At 50.5% G+C, this 22200-nt stretch overlaps 1 protein-coding gene across 3 annotated transcripts in view; it reads right to left on the reverse strand.

The window, feature by feature from the left end:
- Positions 1-5961: 5961 nt before the first annotated feature.
- Positions 5962-22200, reverse strand: part of ELF4 (E74 like ETS transcription factor 4) — a 41073-nt gene continuing 24834 nt past the window's right edge. For all 3 annotated transcript variants that reach the window (XM_037059315.1, XM_037059317.1, XM_037059316.1), the window contains 8 exons: positions 18101-18378; positions 14327-14498; positions 13807-13899; positions 12024-12215; positions 11114-11197; positions 10839-11031; positions 9893-10258; positions 5962-8572 (listed from right to left, as the gene is read on the reverse strand). In XM_037059315.1, the coding sequence (XP_036915210.1) occupies positions 7768-8572; positions 9893-10258; positions 10839-11031; positions 11114-11197; positions 12024-12215; positions 13807-13899; positions 14327-14498; positions 18101-18172 (1977 nt within the window). In that variant the 5' untranslated portion in view covers positions 18173-18378 and the 3' untranslated portion in view covers positions 5962-7767. The remainder of the gene's footprint in view (positions 8573-9892; positions 10259-10838; positions 11032-11113; positions 11198-12023; positions 12216-13806; positions 13900-14326; positions 14499-18100; positions 18379-22200) is intronic.

Consider the following 22200-nt stretch of genomic DNA (forward strand, 5'->3'; position numbering starts at 1 on the left):
CCTGTGTCAGGGCTTCTGTCTCCTGTCTCTCTTTACTCTCCTCCCATATTGGTGTTTCCACATTTAAAGAAGATGGGCATCTTGATGAAGTCAGAAGGGACACCTGGTCCTGCTTTGAGGTTTTTGGGTCCTTAAGGTGCAATGACAGAGGACAAGGTACAGTAGCTAGTGAACATTGGGGTCACTGGGCAAGATCTGGAAAGAAGAGGAAAAGGAGAGGCAAATCCTGGAGAGTGGGCTGGTGGGGCAAATTACTTACCTGTATCGGCTTAGGGCGTGTGTGCATGTGTGCATGTGTGTGCATGCACACGTGTGTACATGTGCGTGTGCATGCACATGGGCGGGAAGAACCTTCTTAGGTGGCTGTGAGGAATGGTCCTCTCAAAGAAATTACCTGCCTGCCGGCTCTCTTTCTAGCCCTGGACCACCCATGTCAGCATCGGACTTCAGGGTCTTATCAGAACCCTCGCTGTTGTACGAGTGTCCTGGCTGCCCACCCACATAGTGCAGACCTGCTAAGGTTCTGGTTTCCTAAGAATTGGCTATTATGGAGGTAAAGATAACTTTCCTGCATTCCCTGGATTATAGAACTTTCCTTCCCCCTTCTGAAAAAGAGTGGTAGGAGCTACGATTCCTTCTGGCCACTGGCTCCAGACTGCACCTATGTCTGACTGACTGAGGGGAAGGGAATGTTTGACAGGTCTGGGGTGAGGTCATTTTAAGCTTCTCGCTGTGGCTCAGGTCTCTGGAGAACCCTGGCAGTGTATAGGGCAGAAGATCTATATGTCTGGCCAACTGGGGGCCAGCCATCCCCAGGAAGGAACCGTGAGCCGCTCTCTGCTCAAGCCCCAGGAGCAGCCTCAACCAGTCTTTCTGACTGGATCAGGGAGTATCATCCCCTTTGAGCCCCAGCATGAATTGTCTTTAGTGCCCTTTGCTTCCCCACTTTCTGATTCTGAGCTCCTCTAGAATAGTTGCTTTCTCAGGTTCCCAAACAACTTTTAACACTACTGATTCTAGGTCAGTCCTCTGTTTGACACTTGCAGTTAACTCAGATATGACCCTGGCCAGTATGGTTCAGTTGGTAGGTACATCATCCCATTCTAGGTCAGGGCACATACCTAGGTGGTAGGGCTGATCCCTCGTCTAGATGTGTATGGGAGGCAGCCAGCCGATGCTTGTCTCGCAGCGATGTTTCTCTTTCTCTCCTTTTCCCCCTTCCTCTCCCTCTAAAAGCAATGAAAGAGGGTGTCCTCAGGTGAGAGAAAAATTAAAGAACTCAGATATGCCAGTAGGTCGTGAAAGCTATGTGGTCAGTGCGAGGACTTGGCTAGGCCTAGGATGGTCTGGGAGCTTGAAAAGATGGGCAAGGGTATTGAGGTGGTTGGAAAGACTCTCTGGGAGAGGTGATGCCTATATGCTTTGGTAGAAAAGTAGGAATTAGGGTTGGGTGTGGAAATCATTGAACTGAGAAGACAATCTGAGCAAAGGCTTGGGAACAAAGAAGGTAGTATGTGCAGGAAAGCACAACCCACTTCAGTGTCACTGCAGCTGGAAGGGACAGATGGGGAGGGAGGATGCAGGAGCCCTGCTGGCCAATCCGAGGAGCACAGCTTGGGCTTCTACCTTTGCTGATAGGGAACCATGGGAAACTTGAACTGGGTAGTGACTACTTTGTTTTCGTTTTCATTAATTGGTAAAAATGTGTTGAAGGTGGGACAGGCAGACAGAAGAAAAGGTAATTGCTTGAGATTCCAAAAAAGGATGAAGGGAGAGTGGTGGGGGTTCGACAGAGATGTCCTTTTAAGGCAGGAAGGAGATGATGTGGGCAATGTCAGAATGACCCAAAGGGTCTGGCATTTGGGTTTGGGTGTATGGGTGCACTCACCCCTTTAATCCCCTAGAGAAAGGCAGAGTTAAAAGTGGAACCAAACAGCAGTTTCTTCTTTTCTTGCTTTTGGGTTCCTTTCCCCACACTTTCCCTGGAGCCCTCTCACTGCCCTTCAGGCTGGGTGGGAAGATCAAAGCAAGAGGTACAGGCGTGGAAAAGAAATTTGCGTGCCTGATGAGGACGGTTAAGGACCCGAGCCTCTATAAAATTACCACCTAATCCTTTCAGTGTGGCCTAGGGGAAAGGGCCAGCTCCACCTCTTACCACCTAGGTTGGTTGACCTTAAGCGAGAACCTAATGTTTCCAAGCCTTATTTGCTCCTCCTGCCAAATGGGGCTTAATTTACGGATCGCGGAAGAGAATCATACTGAGTAAACATGGCTGTTTAGCTGAAGTTATGATGGTCTTAGCAGAATGTACCTCTTTGGGGTGAAGTATTGAAACGGAGGCCCTGTTCAAGTGTCTGCATTCTGAGAATAAGGACCATTCGCTATTTTCCCATCCCTATGGGTGGGTGTAGGGGTGGATTAGGCAGTAAACTCCTGCCCCTTTTATATTCTAACATATAACAGGGGAAGCTTGTTAGGTATTTTTATTGTGCCCTGTCTCGCTAAGACGTGTGTTTGTGTGTGTGTGTGTGTGTGTGTGAGGACAAGGTCCACTGGCTTAACTGCCGGGGGCAGGGCAGTGCTCTGGTTTCTAGACCCCACGGCTGGGCAGGCCAGGGCTCCACGTGTTCCCTAGACCACGGATTTCCCTGGAGAGGTGCTGGCACGCCTGCAGTGTCTGGCTGCCGGGCACAGATGCATCCCCAGCCTCGTGCTGGCCCCCTGAGGGGACCGGGCTTTCGCAGCCGGTGGTGGCAGTGGAGGGACTGGGCAGGGTGGTTGGGGAGCACTCCCTACTGGCAAACGGATGTAGTGAATATAACAAGCGTGCCCGGATCGCGCTTCGATTTCAAGGTAGAAAGCGCAGCTGCCTGAAAGGCAGGCTGCCCAGGGCAGGTGGGCCAGGCCGGTCGTCTGCCCTACCGCTCAGCCCAGGGAACACTTGCGTCTCCATAGGGGAAAGTGTGACAACTGAGCTGCCTGGCTACTGCCGCCCGCTCACCTGCGGGTTGGAGGCTGGGTGGGGCGGGGCGGGCAGGAGGCGATGAGGGGCAGGGCCAAGGCACAGCTAGCCAATGGGGAAGGGGCATTCAATTGACTGCTACATTTGCCCTGGAAAGTGGAGGGGGCGAGAGTGGGGAAAGTTTCAAGCTTCAGAGCAACGGAAGGCCTTGGTGGGGGGCCGAAAACACCCAGGTCTCTTGGGGCACAGGGTCAGGACCTAGGGAGTAGAAAATGCAGGCTCTGACCGCCTCTGCCAGGAGCGTCAGGCCCCACCCCTGCTGCCTCTCCTTTCCAGGGCTCCCTGACCTACCCGCCCACGATTGTTGGCTGGACAGCGCCCCCTGCTGGAAATAGGCTCTCGTGTCCTGCGTGCCAGGGCTGACGCTCTGGGAGCTCTGGGAAACTGCAACCGCCTGGGCTGCCCAGCCCTGGGAGCTGCCAGAACGGAGGGGAACGAGCTCACTAGCCTCAGATCCCGCAGCTTTGGAGCCGCAGGCAATGGCATGTTTAAAAATACATGATGGGATCAGAAAGACCTATGTTCGTGAGAATAACTTCTTATCCTGCCCCTCCCACCAGGCCTGACCTTTCTATCACTCAGTCCCACTCAGGAATGAAGAAATAGTCCTGAGGCAAGAGGGGCAGCAGCAAAGGGCAGGAAGGAGTTCAGGAGTCCCTTTGCAACATCTGGTGGCCATTGACACTGGCACAGGAAGCAGCTGCCTTCAGTGTTAATATGAGGTCAAAGAAGTTGTGGTAGCCCCCCAAGTATCAGTTGTCCTTCTCTCTGCCCTCTTGCCTGCCATAGCATAAGGCTGCAATCCCCGTGATTAGGTACAGGACTCATTCATTCTTTCAACAAACATTTATTGAGCACCTACTGTGTGCCAGGCACTGTGCTAGGCGCTGGGGATACATCAGTGACTAACACACAGTCCCTGTCCTTGAGGAGCTCACAGTCTATTGGAGGGGAAACACATAAACATGTAACTAAGGACCTACCATGTGCTAAGTGCTACAATGAGAGGTATATACAAAGTGCTGTGGGAGCCCAGAAGAGGCAGTAAGACATCAGCTGCTGAGGCTGAGGAGCAAGTCTCTTGACTCCATTAAGCCATCACAAAGGCAGGGATGTTGTTGCCATACAACCCTGGTTAAAAGAAACTTGTCTCCTGAGGTTCTCCTCTAGCCTTCTCCCATAAGTATATCAGCACTGGTTAGTTTATCATATCAGCTAGTTTAACACTTCGAGTTAGGAAAGAAACTGGACAGGGAAGTTTCTTCAGGGGTAGGGTACAGTTCAAAGTAGTAACACCTCCTGGGTGTAGGGGCTGGGCGTGGTGGGGGCGGGGGCAGAGACATGGGGGCACTGAGCCAGGGAGTACAGACCCTGGGCCGTGGAGCACCTGGGGTGAGTGCCTGTGCAAAGGGAAGGTCAGCATCACCCACCTCAAAGTTTGGTCCCCATCACTTGCCAGCTCAATCAGTAACCATTTGCTGATGCTCACTAGATGCTTCGCATGTAGTGTGCCCTGCTCTGTGGGTGATACAAATCCCCTACCCCTTGGAAAGTAACACACTAACTGGGAGAGACTAAGTAAGTCCAGGTCATTGAAGATTTAGCTAATAATTTGTGACTATAACAGAGGAGATGTCACAGGCTGTTTGTGCTCATTTGCCAAAAGTGGCGATAGCTCTAAGTTTCAATAAAGAACTCTGAGAAAGGCAGCTAGCTTCCACCAATGGAGTGTTGAAGGATGGATAGTGTTCAGTTGGTACTAGTGGGGTGGGAGGAACATTCTAGTTGAGCAGAACCAAGTAAAGCAAGAACGCAGAAGTGGGAGACTTAAACAGAGGCTTGTCCAAAGGCTAGTGAGTGCTTTGGCTGGAGCAATACATTGTGGGTGGGGAAGCAATGTGAGAGATGACTGGGGAAGTCCAGTGTGACCCGATGGCAAAGGACCTTGCTGGAAGGTCAAGGACTTGGGAACTAGTCTGAAGACAGGGCTGAGGCTAATCTCAACATACTTTTGGAACTACTGCCATGAATCCTAAAGTGGCCCCCTCACCCCTCCTGCAGGACTCCTGGACTGCCTCATGATAAATGGTTGGTGCCCAGCTGCCTGGAGATTATTTTGAGTATCATCTCTACCTAAGCAATGAGGAGCCTCTGAAGGCTTTTTAGCAGACCAAAACTGGTGCCCTGGCAGAGGGAGTAAGACAGGTCACAGGGGGCCTCTGGATGTGCGTGGGAGCAGGATAAGCTCTGGGTAGTTTGAGGCTCTGGGAATGTGGAAGGGAAGCTAGATTTGAGAGACACAGCAAACGGCACTGGGCTTCAGGAGATGGGTCAAGTGAAGACAGCCATCAGATGGTTCTGAAATATTGAGCTTAGGTCAGGAAAATGGTGGCACCATTAATAAAAATCGGCAAGTCATGACAGCTTTTTTTTTTTACCGTGGAAAGGTTGTGTGTGTGTGTGTGTGTGTACACACTTTCAAAATCAACTTTTGGAAGAGGAGGCCGTCATTGAGGGCCTGGCAGGCATCGAGGTGGAAATGTCCAGCAGACCCCTGGGCATGGGACCCTGGAGCTGAGGAGAAAACTGGGGGCTGCAGCCCTAGATGTCAGACTCATCCCCAAAGAGCTGAGCCAGACCCAAGAGGATGGATGAGACCCTTGGGTGATACCTGCACTGAACGTGGTAGATCCAGGGCCAGCATGGCACAGAGAACAGGCGACGAAAGGTGCAGTTAAGCCCAGCTAGTGCAGGAGGTGTTGGGAAGTAGTGTCACATGCTGTGAGGGTTCACAGGAGCCAAGAACTTTCAAGGCATTTGGTGTTACCATGAAGATATCAGTAACCTTCAGGCGATGAGTTATTTGGAGTTGGGGTGAGGGGGACAGGGCCACCCCTAACCCATGCAGCATCTTTATGCAAAAAAAAAAAAATCAGAGGTGGCTTTCTCAAGATGCTTTACTTTCTACTATCAGGATAATTGTCTTAATAAACTGATTTATTAGAAAAAGACACTTTAATGCCAAGTGCTGGAGACATGTAATAAATACACCTGCACAACTGTATATGCCCCCCGCCCCCCCGCAAGGGAAAAACAAGAAGAGAGTGGGAGAGGATGATAGTAGGCTCGGCAGTAACTGAAAGAAAAGAAAAGCAACCTGGGGAGGTAGATCAAGTGGATGGTTTTTCACCACGGACATAGCAAAGGTCCTGAGGCACTGATTCACATTAACCAAATTCACCAGATACCGTAACTGTTTCCAAGGCTGACATGTTTTAGCTCTTAGCTTTGCCCCCTACAGTTGGCAAGAGAGGAGCAAGCTTATTTCAAACACGGGAGAGGGGAGAAGATCCAGGCCCTAGATGGAGGAGTTGACTTTAAGAGAGAATCAGTTGGCCCTTCCTTAGAAAGAGGGAAGAGGGGAGCAAGAAGCCGTGTAGACAGAAGTGCCATGGGAGCTCTCATCTGCTGGCTCCTGTCTCCTTGGTGAAAAAGGAATCAGGGTCACGTGCGAAGGTTGAAGAGGGGTAACAGTCTACGGGAACGTCTGCTGTAGCCATGGAAGGGGCGAGTGGGTTGGCAAACTTATGAGGTAAGTAAAAGGCTGGCTGAGCGGCAGGCACACATGAGCAGTAATGGAGGCAGATCCGATTTACATTGCTAATCAACCATCCCCAGCAATTCCTGACTGCAGGAAACTATCAGGAGCAACATTAAACAAGAGAGAACCCAGGAGTCAGGGTGTAGGCCAGGCACAAACACTGGTCTCACAGCCCCAAGCCCTCAGTGCAAACATTCAACAAACTCAGCCCTGCCTGAGGACTTGGTGGCCAGGTCTACCCTTGGAGGGACACTCGGCCCCTATCTAACTCTTCAAGAACAGCCTTCTGCGGTGGTCAAGGTTCCAAACATGCTGTCCAGTGACTGGCAGGCACTGAAGCTAATACCAGAAAGGAGGCCTTAGTCTAGGCTGGAGGGCTGCTCCCTAGGGCTCAGTTCCCTCTCCTCTCTTCATGCTTTTATCCCACTTGGCTTTCTCCTGTCCCTTAGAACTGTAGTTGCTTCAACACACACACACACACACACACCAATTGAAGCTCTTCTACCCAGAACCTGCTCCAGCTCTGACATCTCTACAGATCTGGGGATCCAACCTGCACTCCAGAGTCTCAGAACAACTGAATCTTGGTTTGGAAAAGAGAACACTTTTCCTTAAAACAAATCCTCATCTCTGTGGCTGACCCACAGAGAGACACATGTTCTTAGAAACCTTACAGTGTCCCTTTGTCCTCTGCAAAGAAATGAAGATACAGACCCATGAGTACACACAAATACATACCGAAATATTCACATGTGAGATAGTTAACTTCCCTGCTGAGGGAACATATAGTGAAATACACCCAGGCAAAAATGGCTCTTCCCACAAAGCCCCTGCACCTGCCCTGGCCACCAACTTCTCAGGAGCTTATCCCTTCATCGCCACATCAGCCCATTGCCCTGACAAGAGCATACCCCCTAGTGCTCTTGAAGGCCATGGTCTGATGTCAGGGATGCTCAGACTGGGCAAGGCTTGATTGACCATGGTGATGTCAGGCAGGGGTGGGGGATGGGGGAGTTTGGTGTATTGACATTCCACTAAAATGTAAGGGCTGGTGAGCTACTTAAGTCAGACTCTGCTAGAGTCAGTCCACATGAAAATGATACTCAGCTTTGCCTGGTAGGTCACACTTCCCTGAGCCCTCTATCTATATGTTATGGGGCTCCATCTTAATGAGGGAAGTGGGGTTGAATGGAGAGAAGGAAGCTGGAGTTGAGGATCTAGTCAGTAGGCTTCCAGATGTGGTCACACTAGGTTCAGTCATAATCAGGGACCCTGAGCCTGAGGAGAGCTCAAGTTCAGCCACTGGGGTCAGCCCAACAGTGGGGCAGCTGGGAGGAGAGAGGGTCTGGTTTCCCAGAAGACTCGGGTTGTGGGAGCCCCTTGAAACCACGTGGGTTGGAAGTGGCTGAAGGTGAGCTTGATCTCTCAGAAGCTCCCTCAGGGTCTCTTCAGGAACCAGTAGCCTCTCCATGGGAGCCCCAGTCACCACACCCTGCACATAAGAGGAGGGTCTCAGTGGCCCATCCTTGACCCCAGGGGCTGCTGTAGCACCGGAAGTCCTGATGAAGGCAGCAATGACAGTCCCAGGGGGCTGAGAGCTGGGCCCCGCCGCTCCAGCCCCTGTGACGGAGGATGTGGTTGGATTGGTTGAACGGTTGGCCCCAGTCAGAAGCTGGGGGAGGCCACTGAGAATCAGTGGAGTTCCTGGTGCTGCCACCTGGCTCTCTTGGAAACTGGTATTCAGGGGGAAGGAGGCCTGCAAAGTGAAGGTGTCCTTGAAGGTCGAAGCCGGCGGAACACTCTGGAGAACGAGCTGAGTTGAAGCAGTAGTACTAGCAGGAGGGCCGTTGGTTAGCACTGTGGTCAGAGGGATTGTCTGAAGGGTCAAGGCAGAGGCTGACCCCACAGGGGCCACTCCTAGATGGATGTTGCTGGGCACTGAAGACGCACTGAGAAGAAACAGAAAACAGATTTGGTTAAGGCAGGAGGCATCTCCCAACCAGCTAGAAAGGAGGGCAAGGGAGGTAAGGAGCTGAAGGTGTTTTGTTTCTTTGTTTTTGTTTTGGCTAACATTTATTGACTTATAGGTCAGAGACACTTGAAATAATTGACATGCAGTATTTTCCTCAATCTTCAAAATAGCCAACACGAAGTTGAATAAGATTCATAATCTGGTTGTACAGCTTGAGGAAACTGAGGCATAGAGAAGTTACGTCACTTGCCCTGGATCACACAGCTAGTAGCACAGACTCACATCTAGGCTTTCTGACTCCACAGCTTATGTTCATCACTGCTCCAGCCTACTGCCTTCTCTCCTTAGAAGAGCATCTCGGTGACCCACGCCAGTATAGTGAGAGCTATACACACACAACCCAAACAAAACACAACCTTTCCAGGGAAAATTGGAAGCATTTAGCATGGACAAGAAGTATCAGAAGCCCTGGCTGGTGTGGCTCAGTGGATTGAGCGCCGGCCTGCGAATCAAATGGTTGCTGGATGGATTCCCAGTCAGGGCACATGTCTGGGTTGTGGGCCAGGTCCCCTATCCCCAGTAGGGGGCGTGCAAGGCAACCAGACATTGATGTTTCTCTCTCTCTTTTTCCCTCCCTTCCCCTCTCTCTAAAAATAAATAAATAAAATATTAAAACAGACAAAAAAGAAGTATCAAGAGCTTTCTGGGAGGGCCTGGAGGGCCTGAAGAAAGCAGGTCGGGTGTCCCTGTAACATACTCTGTTGCCTCTCTCTCTCTTTTTTTTAAATCCTCACCTGACAATATGTTTTTCTATTGATTTTAGAGAGAGAGGAATGGAGAGAGAGAAAAAGGATCAATGTAAGAGAAAAACATATATTGGTTGCCTCCCATATGTGCCCCACTGGGGATTGATCCCACAACCTAGGTATGTGCCCTGACTGAGGATTGAACCTACAACCTTTTGGCGTATAGGGACAACACTCCAACTTACTGAGCACCTGGTCCATGGCTGTTGCCTCTTTTTCAGAGTTGGGGAAGCTTAGAGAAGGAGGACCTTGGTGGCTGCTTGGGGAGCCCTCTGAGGTAAAAGGAACAGCCCCAGGACTGTTGCCTTCACTTTGGTGTGTGACCACGGGCAAGCAGCTTTTTCCCTTTTGACCAAGTGTGCTACTGGCTTCCCAGGGATTTGTGAGGATCTCATGAGACTGGACATACAGCAGAGCTTTGCAAGAAGCTGAAAACTGGCCCCCAAACCTAAGTACTATGGGAAGACTCATAATGACCCGAGTGCCCTTACCTTGCAGCTTTGGTGAGTTTGGCCTGGCCCTCCGCTGGAGAGACAAGCACAGTGGAGGTAGTGGGGATCTCCTCATCTAAAGACAGTCCCAGTTCCAGACTTGCTGATGGCTGTAGACCGACCTGCTGAACCTTTGGCTTTTCCCAGGGAGGGCTGCCCTTACTCTGGGGAGTGGCTCTGGATGAGACCCTGGAGCTGGCTCGCCGGGCAGTGCTGGAGGAGGTAGAGGCCTTAGGGGATGCCTCTGCGACTTCGCTTTTCTCATCCTCGTCTTCGATCACCACTAGGTCCTTGGGCATCTCTTTAAACTGGTATACCAGCCTCTGCCCTTCCACTTTGGCAAGGATGCCCCTTTGGTAGTAATATCTGTGGGGAAAGGGGTGAGGAGTTAGTCAGGGACACACTGCCCTCCCGTGCAGGGCGAGCATGAGGTGGAGGCTGGCCAGACACCCGCTGGGAGCTCAGGGGCAAGGGCACTGGTTAAGACCAACTGTTAAGAGTTGGAAGGCTTTTATGAAACATCTGAGACCTCCCCCAGATGACTCAAAGGGTCCGTGAGAAGGTGTTTAAAATGCCAACGCCCACCTTGCTTTGGGCTGGAAGGTAAGTAACGGATGAGAGAAGATGTATGGAGAGTGGGAGCTTCAGCCTGAGACACCATCTGTGGGTCACTCAAGCCCGTCTCCCTAGGTCTCTGGCTTGAAGAATGTGAACAAAGACCTTCTTGGGGATGGAAGGCCCCAAAATGCTCTCCTTGTGTCAAAAGAGAAAAACCTAGGACAGAGCTGCAAGAGGGAGGGAATTGTTCCTTCCAGAGAGGGCCTGGGGAGTGGGCTTAGGGCCAAGCAAATGGGAACATTAGCGGGCCCTACAGCAGGAAGGCCTCCTTGCACATAACAAAGAGCTTGGTGACTCGCCCAGGGCAGGGACCCCCAGAAGCTCCTACCTTAGCGCCCTTCCCATAGTCTCATAGTTCATGTCAGGCTTGTTTTTCTGCTTCCCCCACAGCTTGGACACAGCTTTGGAGTCCACCAGCTTGAAGATGCCTTTCTCTCGCTGGGTCCACTTGATGTACTTGGGGCAGGTGTTTCTGTCTTGCAGAAGTGCCAGGAGGAACTCCCACAGATAGATGGTGTTGCCTGAAGAGGGGCAGGTGGTGAGGGGCAGTGCAGGTACCCTGACCCTGGCTCCCTTCCCACCTCAACTGACTCCCAGCCATACCTTTCCCATCCTTAGATTTCTTCCGTATGGGGACACTGGGGTCAGTGACAGGTGAGGTACTGCGGTTGCCCTTTGTCTTCCGGACTGTGAGGAAAAGGTGAGAGAAGGATGAGGCTGAGACCATGGCAGGCGCTGCAAGCCAGGCTCCCAAGAGGGAGGGCCTGAGGCTTACAAGTTGGGTGCAACAAAGCAGACAAGCAAGACCCTAGGATCCTCCTCCTTGGCCACAGCCCTCAGGTACATACACCTGCCCAGTCAGTGGTCTGCCCTCATTTTCAGGCCCCAAAGATACCCCTGAACACCACCACCACGTGGGGCAATGTGGTGCTTGCACGTGAGTCACCCATAGGTCAGAATCTGCCTAACCTAATTTTTGAAATGAAAAGGTGTGACTGTTGTGTGGGTCAGTGGGGTTCTGCCTGCCATGCTGACAAGGCAGTATCAACCAGACATCGCCCAAGTAAATTAGTAACAGTGGGGCTTGGGAAAGCCCAAAGTCCTTTCCCATATATGGCCTCGGCTCCATGGGTTCCCAGAAGGAAGATAAGCACACATAACACAGAGCAGAGGCCCCCAGGGGGCCAGGGACTGGCCAGGGGGCCAAGCCCGGCATCTGAATACCCAGCCTAGGATTCAACCCACTGGGATCATCGACAGTTCTGGAAGAGTTTCCATCTATGCTGGGCAGATAGCAGTGACCTGGGAAATGTCGGGCTGTAGGCAAGCTAACTGACAAGACCTGGTTTTACAAAAGGGAGACTTTTTCCTCCACCTTTGCCACACCAGAAAGCTGTCCTCTTAATGTGTCTGTGAGTCTCCACCCACTCATCTCAATGGCCTCCCTTACTGCCCCTCTCCTACCACCCACCCCCTAGCAGACACACACACACACACTTTCTCTTTCTCTTACTTCTCTTCTTCGATTTTCCAGTCTTCTTGGCACTTTCCTCTCCGGGGACCTTGTCCTCCAGAGAATGCCCCTCCTGGTCACCAGTGTCATCAGCCCTGTTCAGGGCATTGGGCTCAGAGACAGGAAACAGGTAGTTGGGCAGATTGGTAGCTGAAGCAGTGTCTGCATCTGGAAGAATCTCGGAGGTGCTGACTACAAAAGAAAGGCCTGAGGTGGCTGGGGCCCAGTGCAGGGTAGGGGTGTGGTCTCCCAGTGCTCCAGAGGATGGCAAGCTCCCGGGGAGGGCAGAAGCGCTGTTCCCCCCCAGCCCCAAACACAGCATACACCTGAAAATGCCTCATGTGTCTTGCACCAAGGGAAGAGGAAACATCTGCAGAGCTGTGGGCATGAGCTGGCCCCAATAACTGCTGCCACATTTTGAGGCCACTGCTGGTAATGGGGAAGTTCCAGGTGATGCTCAAGGTAAAAGGCCACCTTGATTTAGTTATTCACTCATTGCTACAACTGGAAGGGGCCTTAGAACATTTTTAGCCCAATTCCTCTGCTATCCTGATGAGGAAACAGAAACCTAGGGATGGCCGGTAATGTGCCCATAGTCACACAGCAAGTTGGTGTTTGGCACATGGAGACACCAGTAAATATCTGTTGAACTTGAATAAATATTAGTGATGGAGTTAGGATTAGAAATGCTAGGACTCTTAACTTACAGCTTCAGGACTTTCATTCCTGCATAGCATCCCAGCACCCCTTTGGGAGGGACAATTGGGGCCAGGAGTTCTCCTGTGGAGTCAGAACAAATATCTGAGGGGCTCTAGATGAGAAGCCTGCCTTGAGGGCCTTCTGGGAAGGGAGGGGCAACCTCCAAGAACAACAAAGGGATGAGGAGGTGCCAAGCCTGGTATATTTTAAAACAAGCCACATCCTGCATAGTCCTGTTGGGAGTCCAGGACTTTCTAGGCCCTGGGAGAGAGGTCTAAAAAGTCACCCTGGCCAGTAGTATTCAACCTTAAACAGGAAGTAGATTCTGACACATGGTACAACATGGACGGACCTTGAGGGCATTATGCTCAGTGAAATAAAGTGGTCTCCAAAAGACAAGCATTGTATTATTCCACTTATATGCAGTAGTCAAATCCATAGACACAAAGTAGAATGGGGTTGCCAGGAGCTGAAGGGAGGGGGAAACAGGAACTTGGTGAGTAGAAAGTTTCAGTTTTGCAAGATGAAAAGCATTCTGGAGAGGAATGGTGGTGGCGGCTGCACAACAATACAAATGAACTTAACACCACTGAGCTGTGCACTGAAAATGGTTAAGGTGGTCAATTTTATGTGTACTTTGACACAGTTTAAAAATTGAAGCCCTGGCCAGGGAGCTCAGTTGGTTAGAGCATTGTCCCAATACTCTAAGGTTTTGAGTTCGATCCTAGTCAGGGTACATACAAGAACCAAGCAATGAATGCATTAATAAGTGGGACAAGCTGATATCTCTCTCTCTCTCTCTCTCTCTCTCTCTCTTTTTCTCCCTTCCTCCCCCTCTCTAAAATCAATTTTTTAAATTTGAAATAAAAAGTCACCCTGGCCACCTTTTCCTTGTTTTTGGGAAAGGGGCTCTCTAGCCCCTTCCCATTTCAGTCACAGCTCAAAAGCATGTTTACGTGTATGTCAGTGAGTGCGGGTAGAGATGCCTGCGTGCACAAGTGCCCGAGAATGCAATACATGGATGTGATGTTTTTAAATGGTATTTTGTGGTGCCTCGAGTTAAGGCACTGGGTTTCACACTTACAGATCTGCTTCTCATCCAGGATGTTGTTGGGAGACTCAACATTGAGCAAGACTTCAGTGGTTGACATGGTTTGTGAGGTTGCTTCATTTTCATCTGGTTCCAGTTCCATGGTAGAGGGGAGGAAAAAAGTTCTCTTAGGGTAGGCACAGCATAGGGGGTACAGCCATGACCAGGGCCAGCCCAGAGAATAGTGCTAAGGAGCCAAAGGATAGCGGGAAGGGGCCAGTGGACCTCCTACCTTCTCCATACACCCACCCAAAGTTATCTTCGCTCCTCATTGTCCCCCTCCATCTCAAAACATCATGAATCCATTTAGATGGCTTCCCACACTACCCATTTAGATGGGTAGTATGAAGCGATGCTACCTCTTGTTTGTCCCGCCCGCCGCATCTAAGTTCCAACTGTTGGGGATCTTGCCTTCGCTGCATGTGTCACTATAAGCCATTGTGTGTGGGCTACTGTTCCCAGAAGATAGACCTCTTTCTCCTCCACACCTTCCCTGCCCAGGAAGGGCACAGACCTGCCAGCATAAAACTACCCTCCAGGACCTGATCCTCTGTCATGCACAAGGTCCTGTCCGTTATGATGCCATTGTGAACGTCGTCCAGCTCCAGGCCTGAATACAGGTGCAGTAATTCAGGGTAGGGTACCTGCTCCACGATCACAGCTGGGAATACTGAGGGGTCTTCCAGCTGTGAAGAGAGGGATCTGATTGAAGACCCACCTGCTTCTTCCAGAAAGCCCTCCCTACTACAATCTGGCCCTTCTTGCAATTCCTCATTATTAGAACCCTCAGAAGCTGTCCTTTGTATAAGATGACATTGCTCTGGTTCCCACCTCATTAGGTGATTCTTTGAGTGAATTTTTAATTCATAGAGATGGCACCCAGTCACTTGCCTGGATGGGAAAGAGTGATCCATTCCAATTTCCAGTTTGATTCAATGGGTACATGGGGACACTATTCATGTTAAGGGGGAATCCAAGAGGAGGAGGAGAAACAAGTTTTTGGAGAAAGGTAAGAGGAACAGTGTCTGGATATGGTGAGTTTCAGGTACCATAAAGATACTTAAGATGAATATACCTCTCAGGAAGTCAAAAATTGTGTCTAAGAGCTCAACAAGGTGGTCGCTAAATCCCTTGGAGTGGAAAAAATGATCAGGATAAGAAATGACCCCTGGAGGACATGGTTGCTCTAAAACCAAGCAAAGCTACATAAAAAAGGAGAGCGATCACAACTGTTTTTGTTTTTAAATTATGTATAGCCCTGACACCAGTGTCACTCAGTTAGCTGGGTGTCATCCCATAAACCAAAAGGTCACCAGTTTGATTTCTGGTCAGAGCAATTGCCTAGGTTTCAGGTTCGGTCCCCTGTCAGGGCACATTCTCACATCAGTGTTTCTCTTCCTCTGCTTCTCCCTCCCTTCCACCCTCTCTAAAAATAAATAAATAAAACTTAAAAACAAATATTGTGTCTAGAAGGAAATACACTGGAATGTTCATAATGATTTTATTTAAGTTATGGGACTTTGGGAGACTTTTCCACTCTCTTTCTAGTTTTCTGTGTTTTTCAAATTTTCTTTCATGGGACTGTTGGTTCTTTCTTCGTGGAAAAAGAATGAGAATGCTCAGTTCTGCCTAATATTCCTGAAGGATCCAGAAGAGTAAATATTAATAAAATGCCTTTGGGTTTGGCCAGTGGGCAGTCACCCTGACTAGACCAGTTTCAGCGGAGTGCCAGAGTCCTGAGGTGCATTGAAATGGACTGCAGATGGGATGGACTGAGGCAGCCTGTTGGGTGTAGTGATGAAGGCCATCAAGTTAAGAGCTGCCTGTCCACTATGGTAGTCACTAGCCATAGGTGACTATTTAAATACAAATATATTTTGTTTTAAGATTAAAAATCAGTTCTTCATTTGTGCTAGCCATAGTGCAAGCGCTCCACAGCCACATGAGACTGGCAGCCCCATACCGGATAAGACGAATATAGAACACTTCCGGCATCTCAGGATGCTCCACCGGACTGTGCTGCTATAGAACCAGAGTGCCTGGGTTTGCAACCAAGCTCTGGTACTTACTGGCAGTGTGACCCTGGGCAAGTTACCTAGCCTTTTTATACACTGGTTTCTTCACTTATAAAATTGGGGTGGTCATATTACTGTTCCTACAGGGTTGTTTAATTGGATCAATATGTATAAAGCAATTAGAACGGGGCCTGGCACAGGGTAGGTTCTTGTTGTTTTAGGTTTCATGGTCTTCTAGGGAGCCTGGTAACATTTTGTTTGTTAAGCTGGGTGGTGAGCTCATGAGTGTTCTTTTTTTTTTTCAATCCTCACCCAAGGACATTTTTTTTTCATTGCTTTTAGAGAGAGAGGGAGACAGAGAGAGAGAGAGAGAAACATCGGTGAGAGAGAGAGAAGCATTGATTGGTTGCCGCTCATATGCACTGGGACTGGGAATCTAACCTACCTGGACTGGGCATCATATGCACCTGGAAAGAGGATCAAACCCACAACTGGCTGGGACCATGGGTGTTCATTTTATAGTTATTCTTTAAATAGATATCTATACACATATATGTGTGATTTATGCACTCTTTTGTATTCATGATACAATTTTTTTGCAAGAAAAACTGTTTCTTAAAAAGAATGAGAGAATGGAGGTGAGAAAGTAAAGAGAGAGTGGAGCCTAGGCTAGAGAGAAGAAAGGCACTAAGAAGGTGGTAGTTTGAAGGAGGTGGGCGGAATAGAGGGAAGGTTTTCTTTTATGGTTGTCTGGGAGGTCTGAAAGATACAAAAGAAAGAGAAGAGGTGATTCATGGTTTGAGGTCTTCAAGTAGGCAGAAGAGAAGAGATTAGGTACAGGGGCAGGAGTCACCCTTGGAAGGAACAGGGATACTTCGTTTTCCCAGGCAGCGGGAAGAAAATAAGAACAGTCATGTTATCAATAAGAGGGAGGAGGGAGAGAAACTGAGGGTGTCCTTGGCTTTGAGCTTCTCTGTGGATTGGAGGAGAGGCTGTCTGCTGAGGGTGAAGGGGCAGGTGTGGGTTTGGAAGGCATGGGGGTTGGGAGCTTCTATGAACAGCCTCTATGAAGAACAGAAACAATTGCTGAGCAGACTAGAAACAAGTAGAAAATGACTAGTAGCATTTAGAACCCAGGTAAGTTTAGATTTTTCTTGCTTTGTCCTCCCATAATGCTTTCCATAAAGTTAGGCACCCCAGAGGTGTTCAATAAAACTGAATAACTTTAAGTAAGACCCAGCTGCACGGAAAGCACATGTGCTCAAAGTCCACTAGGGGGCAGCCTTTCGTAGTCCACTATGGATTGGACAAAGTTTTCCATCTTCACAAAGATTTAAGATAGACAGCATCAAAATTAGACTGAGGTACCCTTACAGATAATCCAGCTGGATCTCCTCTTGGTGAAGATGGGGAGATGGTAGCCAGATGGGGTAGGGGGCAGAACTTGCCTAGGTGACACAGTGGCCAAACTGGGATCACACCCCAGGACTGTTGACTCTTAAATCTTCCATTCCTTCTACTGTACCTGGCTGCCTCTTTTTCATTTTGTGGAAAGAAGGGAGTGGAGGGTGATGATACCTGTGCCAGGATACTATCCTAAGATAGTGCGTGAAAAAACGTTCTCTCTTAGCCCCAGTGCAGGGCAAGGTATGGAGTGGTGGGGACCCGAGGGCCAGAAGTCTGTCCTATTTTCCAACTTCCTCCCACTAGACTACATTTCCAGTTTACCCTGAATTTCAGATCAAGGTGGTTTTGGAGGGGCTCATCAACCACGCTAGGGACATGAGTCTGAAGATGCCAGGGGTTAGACTCTGCCCTGTGGTTCCAATTGGCAGTGTGCACTATTGCTACATGGTTGGCCCAGCAACTTTCTCACGGTGACACAAAGGGGTGAAGGGAAGTGGCTGAAAACGCATAGGAAGGTCAGTGCACAACTGTGTATTCAGCCCACATTGCTGCCTGGCCAACAGCTCAGCTGGTCTATTTAGCAGCTGCTTGGCTGACTTAGTGACTGCACGTGCCCTGTAATTGCACGTGGGCGACTGGCTCACTAAATGACCGCCTGATGATTACTGACTGGCTGCATGAGTGACTAGTTGGCACACAGTCTGGCTGGCAAGCAAGCCCAGTGCCCTGAACCTAGTAGGTGCTTGATCAATATTTGCTGACTGGCTAGCCAGCCAGCCGGCTGGCTTACTGGCTGTCTGCCTGACTGTCTGTGTCTATCTGGTCGTCTGCGCTGGCTGACTGGGCTCTGTTCTGTGGGGCTGTACCTGGTGTATATCATCCATCCCGTTGCTTGCGAACTCAAAGATCAGGTCACTGGGCTGGAGGGTAATAGCCATGCTGTCCTCTCGGAGCTGACAGCAGGATTCACAGGGCCCTCCGGAGCTGTGGGGTTTTCTTGATGAAGAGATGCTGTTCAGGAACCTCGAAGATAGAGCCTACGCCCCCAGCCACAGGAGAATAGGGGATGTAGAGAGCTGGAGTAGGTGGTGGTCTAAGCCAGGTTCAAGGCTGCATGCTGAGCTGGGCCAACCGCAGGAATGACCTAGAAAGAAGGGAGAGGTGGGGGCAGTGAGTAAATTACTTTCTTTGAGCTCCCTTCCCAGGACAGCTGGTGAACCAAAGGGACCCTGCCACAGCAGGGCAGACTGCCAGGAGAGGGATGGCTAAAAGCGGAGAGCAGTGAGAGAAGAACGGGGAAGAAGAAAGGAGCCAGGTAAAGAAAGAGGGGTAAAGGATGTTAACTGAGTCATCTCCAGTGCAAAGGGGCCAAGCCTCAGTGCCAGTCTAAGTCACCAGCATTTGCACCTGAGCTGGCCCTGAAGATATGTGACTCTCTACCTTCCCCTCCCCCACTCCTCTGGAGAAGGTGACAGAGAGACTTTGGTCTCTCTCCACCCAGAACATTAGTCTTCAGGGTGTGGCCACAGGGAAAATCAGGGCCTCATGGATGGGGCAATAGCATGAAAAAGCCCTAAAATTCCCCTGGCTTGAGGAAGAATCTTGTTGAGGGGTGTGGGTAGGGGACACATTGGTGTAAAGGGTGCTCTTTTAGACTCTGCTTGGCTCCGTCGACCTTGGGAGTGGGAGCCACTTAGCTCTGAAGGGCAGAGTTACAGAGGAAGAAATGTCTTGCTGTGAGGCTTGTGTTGTTAGCCTGACCCTGCTCGTGGGGATGGGACTCTCAGACGCGGCCACGCCTTCAAAGAGCCTGGAGACAGGGCCAGGTGGGTCACAAGCTGTGTGCACTCATCACCACCCTGCCACCACGGCCGCTGGCTGGAGAGGATGGCCTCCCTGCCGGTTGTGGGTTTGTGTTGTTGGTTCAGCTTTGCTTTCGGTTTCAAGACTGAACTGTCACCCTGGGAACTCATGAGGAGAGCCCCAACTGGGGGAGGGGCCCAAGGAACCTTGCCCATCCTCCAGGGCTGGTTCAGGGGCCCTCCTTTTCCAGGAAATCTGTCTGCTCTAACCCACATGTCTCTCCTCTCCCTGAATGTCTCTCATGCTCATAGTCTGTACGTCAGGCATTCACATGGCACCCGGGCCTCCAATTGTTTCCTGTGCTTGCTATGCTTGTACGTGATGTCTGCGGTCCCACCCATGCCTGCCTCCCCAAACCCTAACTCCTGCTCCCTCATCCCTACAGCCGATCTACTCTGCTCCTCCAGCCCTGACAGTTGGGCTTCTCCACTTCCACGTGCCACGTCTTAGTGTTCTGTTTTTAGTTATATATTGTGTGTGTGTGCTGGGTCTACAGACAGCCTGCTTCAGCCATCAGCATCTGAAGAACTAGGGCCAAGCACCGTAGGGGGAACAACACAATTGACCCCTACCTCCTTGGCACTCCTTTGACAGTGCCAAGGGTGGCAAAACCTTCTCCTGGCCAGAAAGAAATGAGGAACTTCAGAGAGGGGCAAAGGGGAGGAAAGGGAGGGGGACCATGGGTGACCTCTCTGATGACCGCTCTCCCCCACAGGAGACACCCAGGCCTCTCCTACTTCCTTTCCGTTAGCCCACAGGGCTGGCTCCACCCTCTCCCCACCCCCATTCTCATCCCCACGCTTTTCCACCCCCCCCAAAAAAAACTTTGAGAAGTCACTCAACTCATCCTCTGAGGTTTGAGTGTCCCTTCGGGTGAATGGGAGACTGATACCTGCTGGGACAGAGAGGAAGCACTGGCAAAACTGTGGTCCTCGCTTGAGCTCCACCGCACCCCACCCCCACCTTACCCTGCAAGTGACCTGGTCTCCTGTGGCCTGAGATTCCTCCAAAGGCCATTTATTCTTGGAAGGTCTGTCTCCCCCAGCCAAAGTGCCCAAGGCCCACATTCCACAGCTCCAGCCCTCCCACAGGCCCACAGGCAGGCTGTCTGCCCCCAGGAAGCATTCTCTAACTAATCAAACAAAAGGCTATCACTTTCACCTAAATCCCACTTTGTCTAAACATGAAACTTCTGATACTCCTGTGTCTGCTACCTCCCCCACCCAAGGCCCTCAGGCCTTCCTGCCCTGTGCCTTCCCTTCAGGTTTGCTCATCTCTTTGGCTTCCCTTCACAGATCAGTATGTCATGATTGTGAGTTCACTGCCCATGATCTCAGCCTGTGGAACTTTTCACCTTCCTTATCTTCTCCATCAGACAGTGGCTTCCTTGAGGACAGGGATGGCTGTGATGGTCATTGATGAAACTTTAGCACTTTGCACAATGCTTGGCATGTAGCAGACAGTCAGTTTGTGTTTGCGGAATGAACGAATGAACGAACGAACGAATGAATGAATGATACTAGTCATTCAGTAAAAGTGAGGTGTTTTCCAGGCACTAAGTATATTCATATGTACAGTGGGTGTGGGGTGGGTGTCCTGTACTCTGCCTTATACGAGAATGAGAGGAATGTGTGCACTCTATGTGTGTTACATCTGTATATTTGTGTAATGTCACAGTCGGAATTTGCGGGGTGTGTACAAAGACATTGCAGATATATATGTGTGCAGGGCATGCCAATGTACCGCAAGGGTGGGAACGTGTGTGTGAAAGCCTCTGCGGATCAAAGAGCTGCCCTGGTCTGGCCATCGGGCCAGCAAGCTCAGTCACAAGTCTCCCCCCAACTGCTGCCAGCTCAAAGAAGCTGTGGTGAAGATGGGAGTGGGGCTGCCACCATCACTGCCCCCCTCACAAATTCAAAGATCTATGCTCCCCAGGGAGAGAATGCCTGCAGCATATGTATGTGGCCCATAGGTCTTTGAGGCGAACCCCTCAAGGTCCACTGTGCTAGGGAGGTGGTGGGAGAGGGAGGAAGAAGGCACTACATTGACTGGAAGAGTTGGCTATCAACACAAGGAGGAGAGGTTTGAAATAAAAGAAAAAGACTAATCTAATTGCATTCTTAAGTGTCTACATGTCTAAGTCTGTAAATTAAGGACTTGGTTGGTACAAGCCTCACTGGTCCAGCATGGAGTACTGGGAGGCTGTACCCAGCAGCCACAGCTGATCCTGGTGTCTTATTCTGCCTGAGTTTGAGCCTGAAGCTGAGGTGAAGGGGTACGAGGAGCAAGTAGATGTCCCATTTGTCCTATCCTGTTGGCTGAGGCTAAGATAACTCTCCCCCAACCATACCATGGAAACTTCCAGCCCAGAAAAGTTGCGTCCCTCCCCCATCAGATGTTTGAGGATTTGAAAGTGAGAGGTGGAGAAGAGGCTCATTTGCATGCTAACCCACTCTCCCCAGCAGAGGAGTGAACAACCTCCCCAAGTCCCTCAAAATAACCTCCCTCTCCAAGGAACCTGAAACCAAAGAAGCCACCACCACAGATGGCCCACCCTGCTGGAGGCCAGAGGCCTACACCAGGGGCTACCCTCCGCAGTGTCCTCAGAGATGCACTGGGGCGCAGATTCCATGGCCTAGAGCCCTGGACACCATCTTGCCAGCGAGTAGAGGTCTAGGAGGTGTATTTGGCTCAAGGAACTGAGGTGCCTGAGAACCTTTAGTAACTGGTGGTGAATTCCAGCCTCCCTTCCCTTGCCCCATCACTGCACCAGCCAAAGTCTGCCCCCTTCACTCCCTTGGAGGCCACTGAAGGATCCCTGGCTCCCAGGGCCTATCCTACTTGGGCTGAAAGCAAAGTCTCTGTGAGAGCATATGGCCCCTGGACACTGTATGTGCGCATGCATGTGCCACAGGAGGGAGCAAGCAAGTGAAGGCGCCTAAGTCTCAGGCCTGCAAATGCACACCTCCGGCTCGCTGTGGTTCTGACTGCATTTCAAAACCAAAATAGCAAAATAGAAGTGGTTTGGGCTGTTCCTGCGTCACCACAGCTGGGTGGCGGTGCAGACGTAAAGACCCTATCTAGGGCTGTCACTGGAACACGT

The sequence above is a fragment of the Sturnira hondurensis genome, unplaced genomic scaffold (assembly GCF_014824575.4).
Source record: "Sturnira hondurensis isolate 20B ecotype Veracruz unplaced genomic scaffold, ASM1482457v3 Scaffold0010803, whole genome shotgun sequence".
Classification (NCBI taxonomy): domain Eukaryota; kingdom Metazoa; phylum Chordata; class Mammalia; order Chiroptera; family Phyllostomidae; genus Sturnira; species Sturnira hondurensis.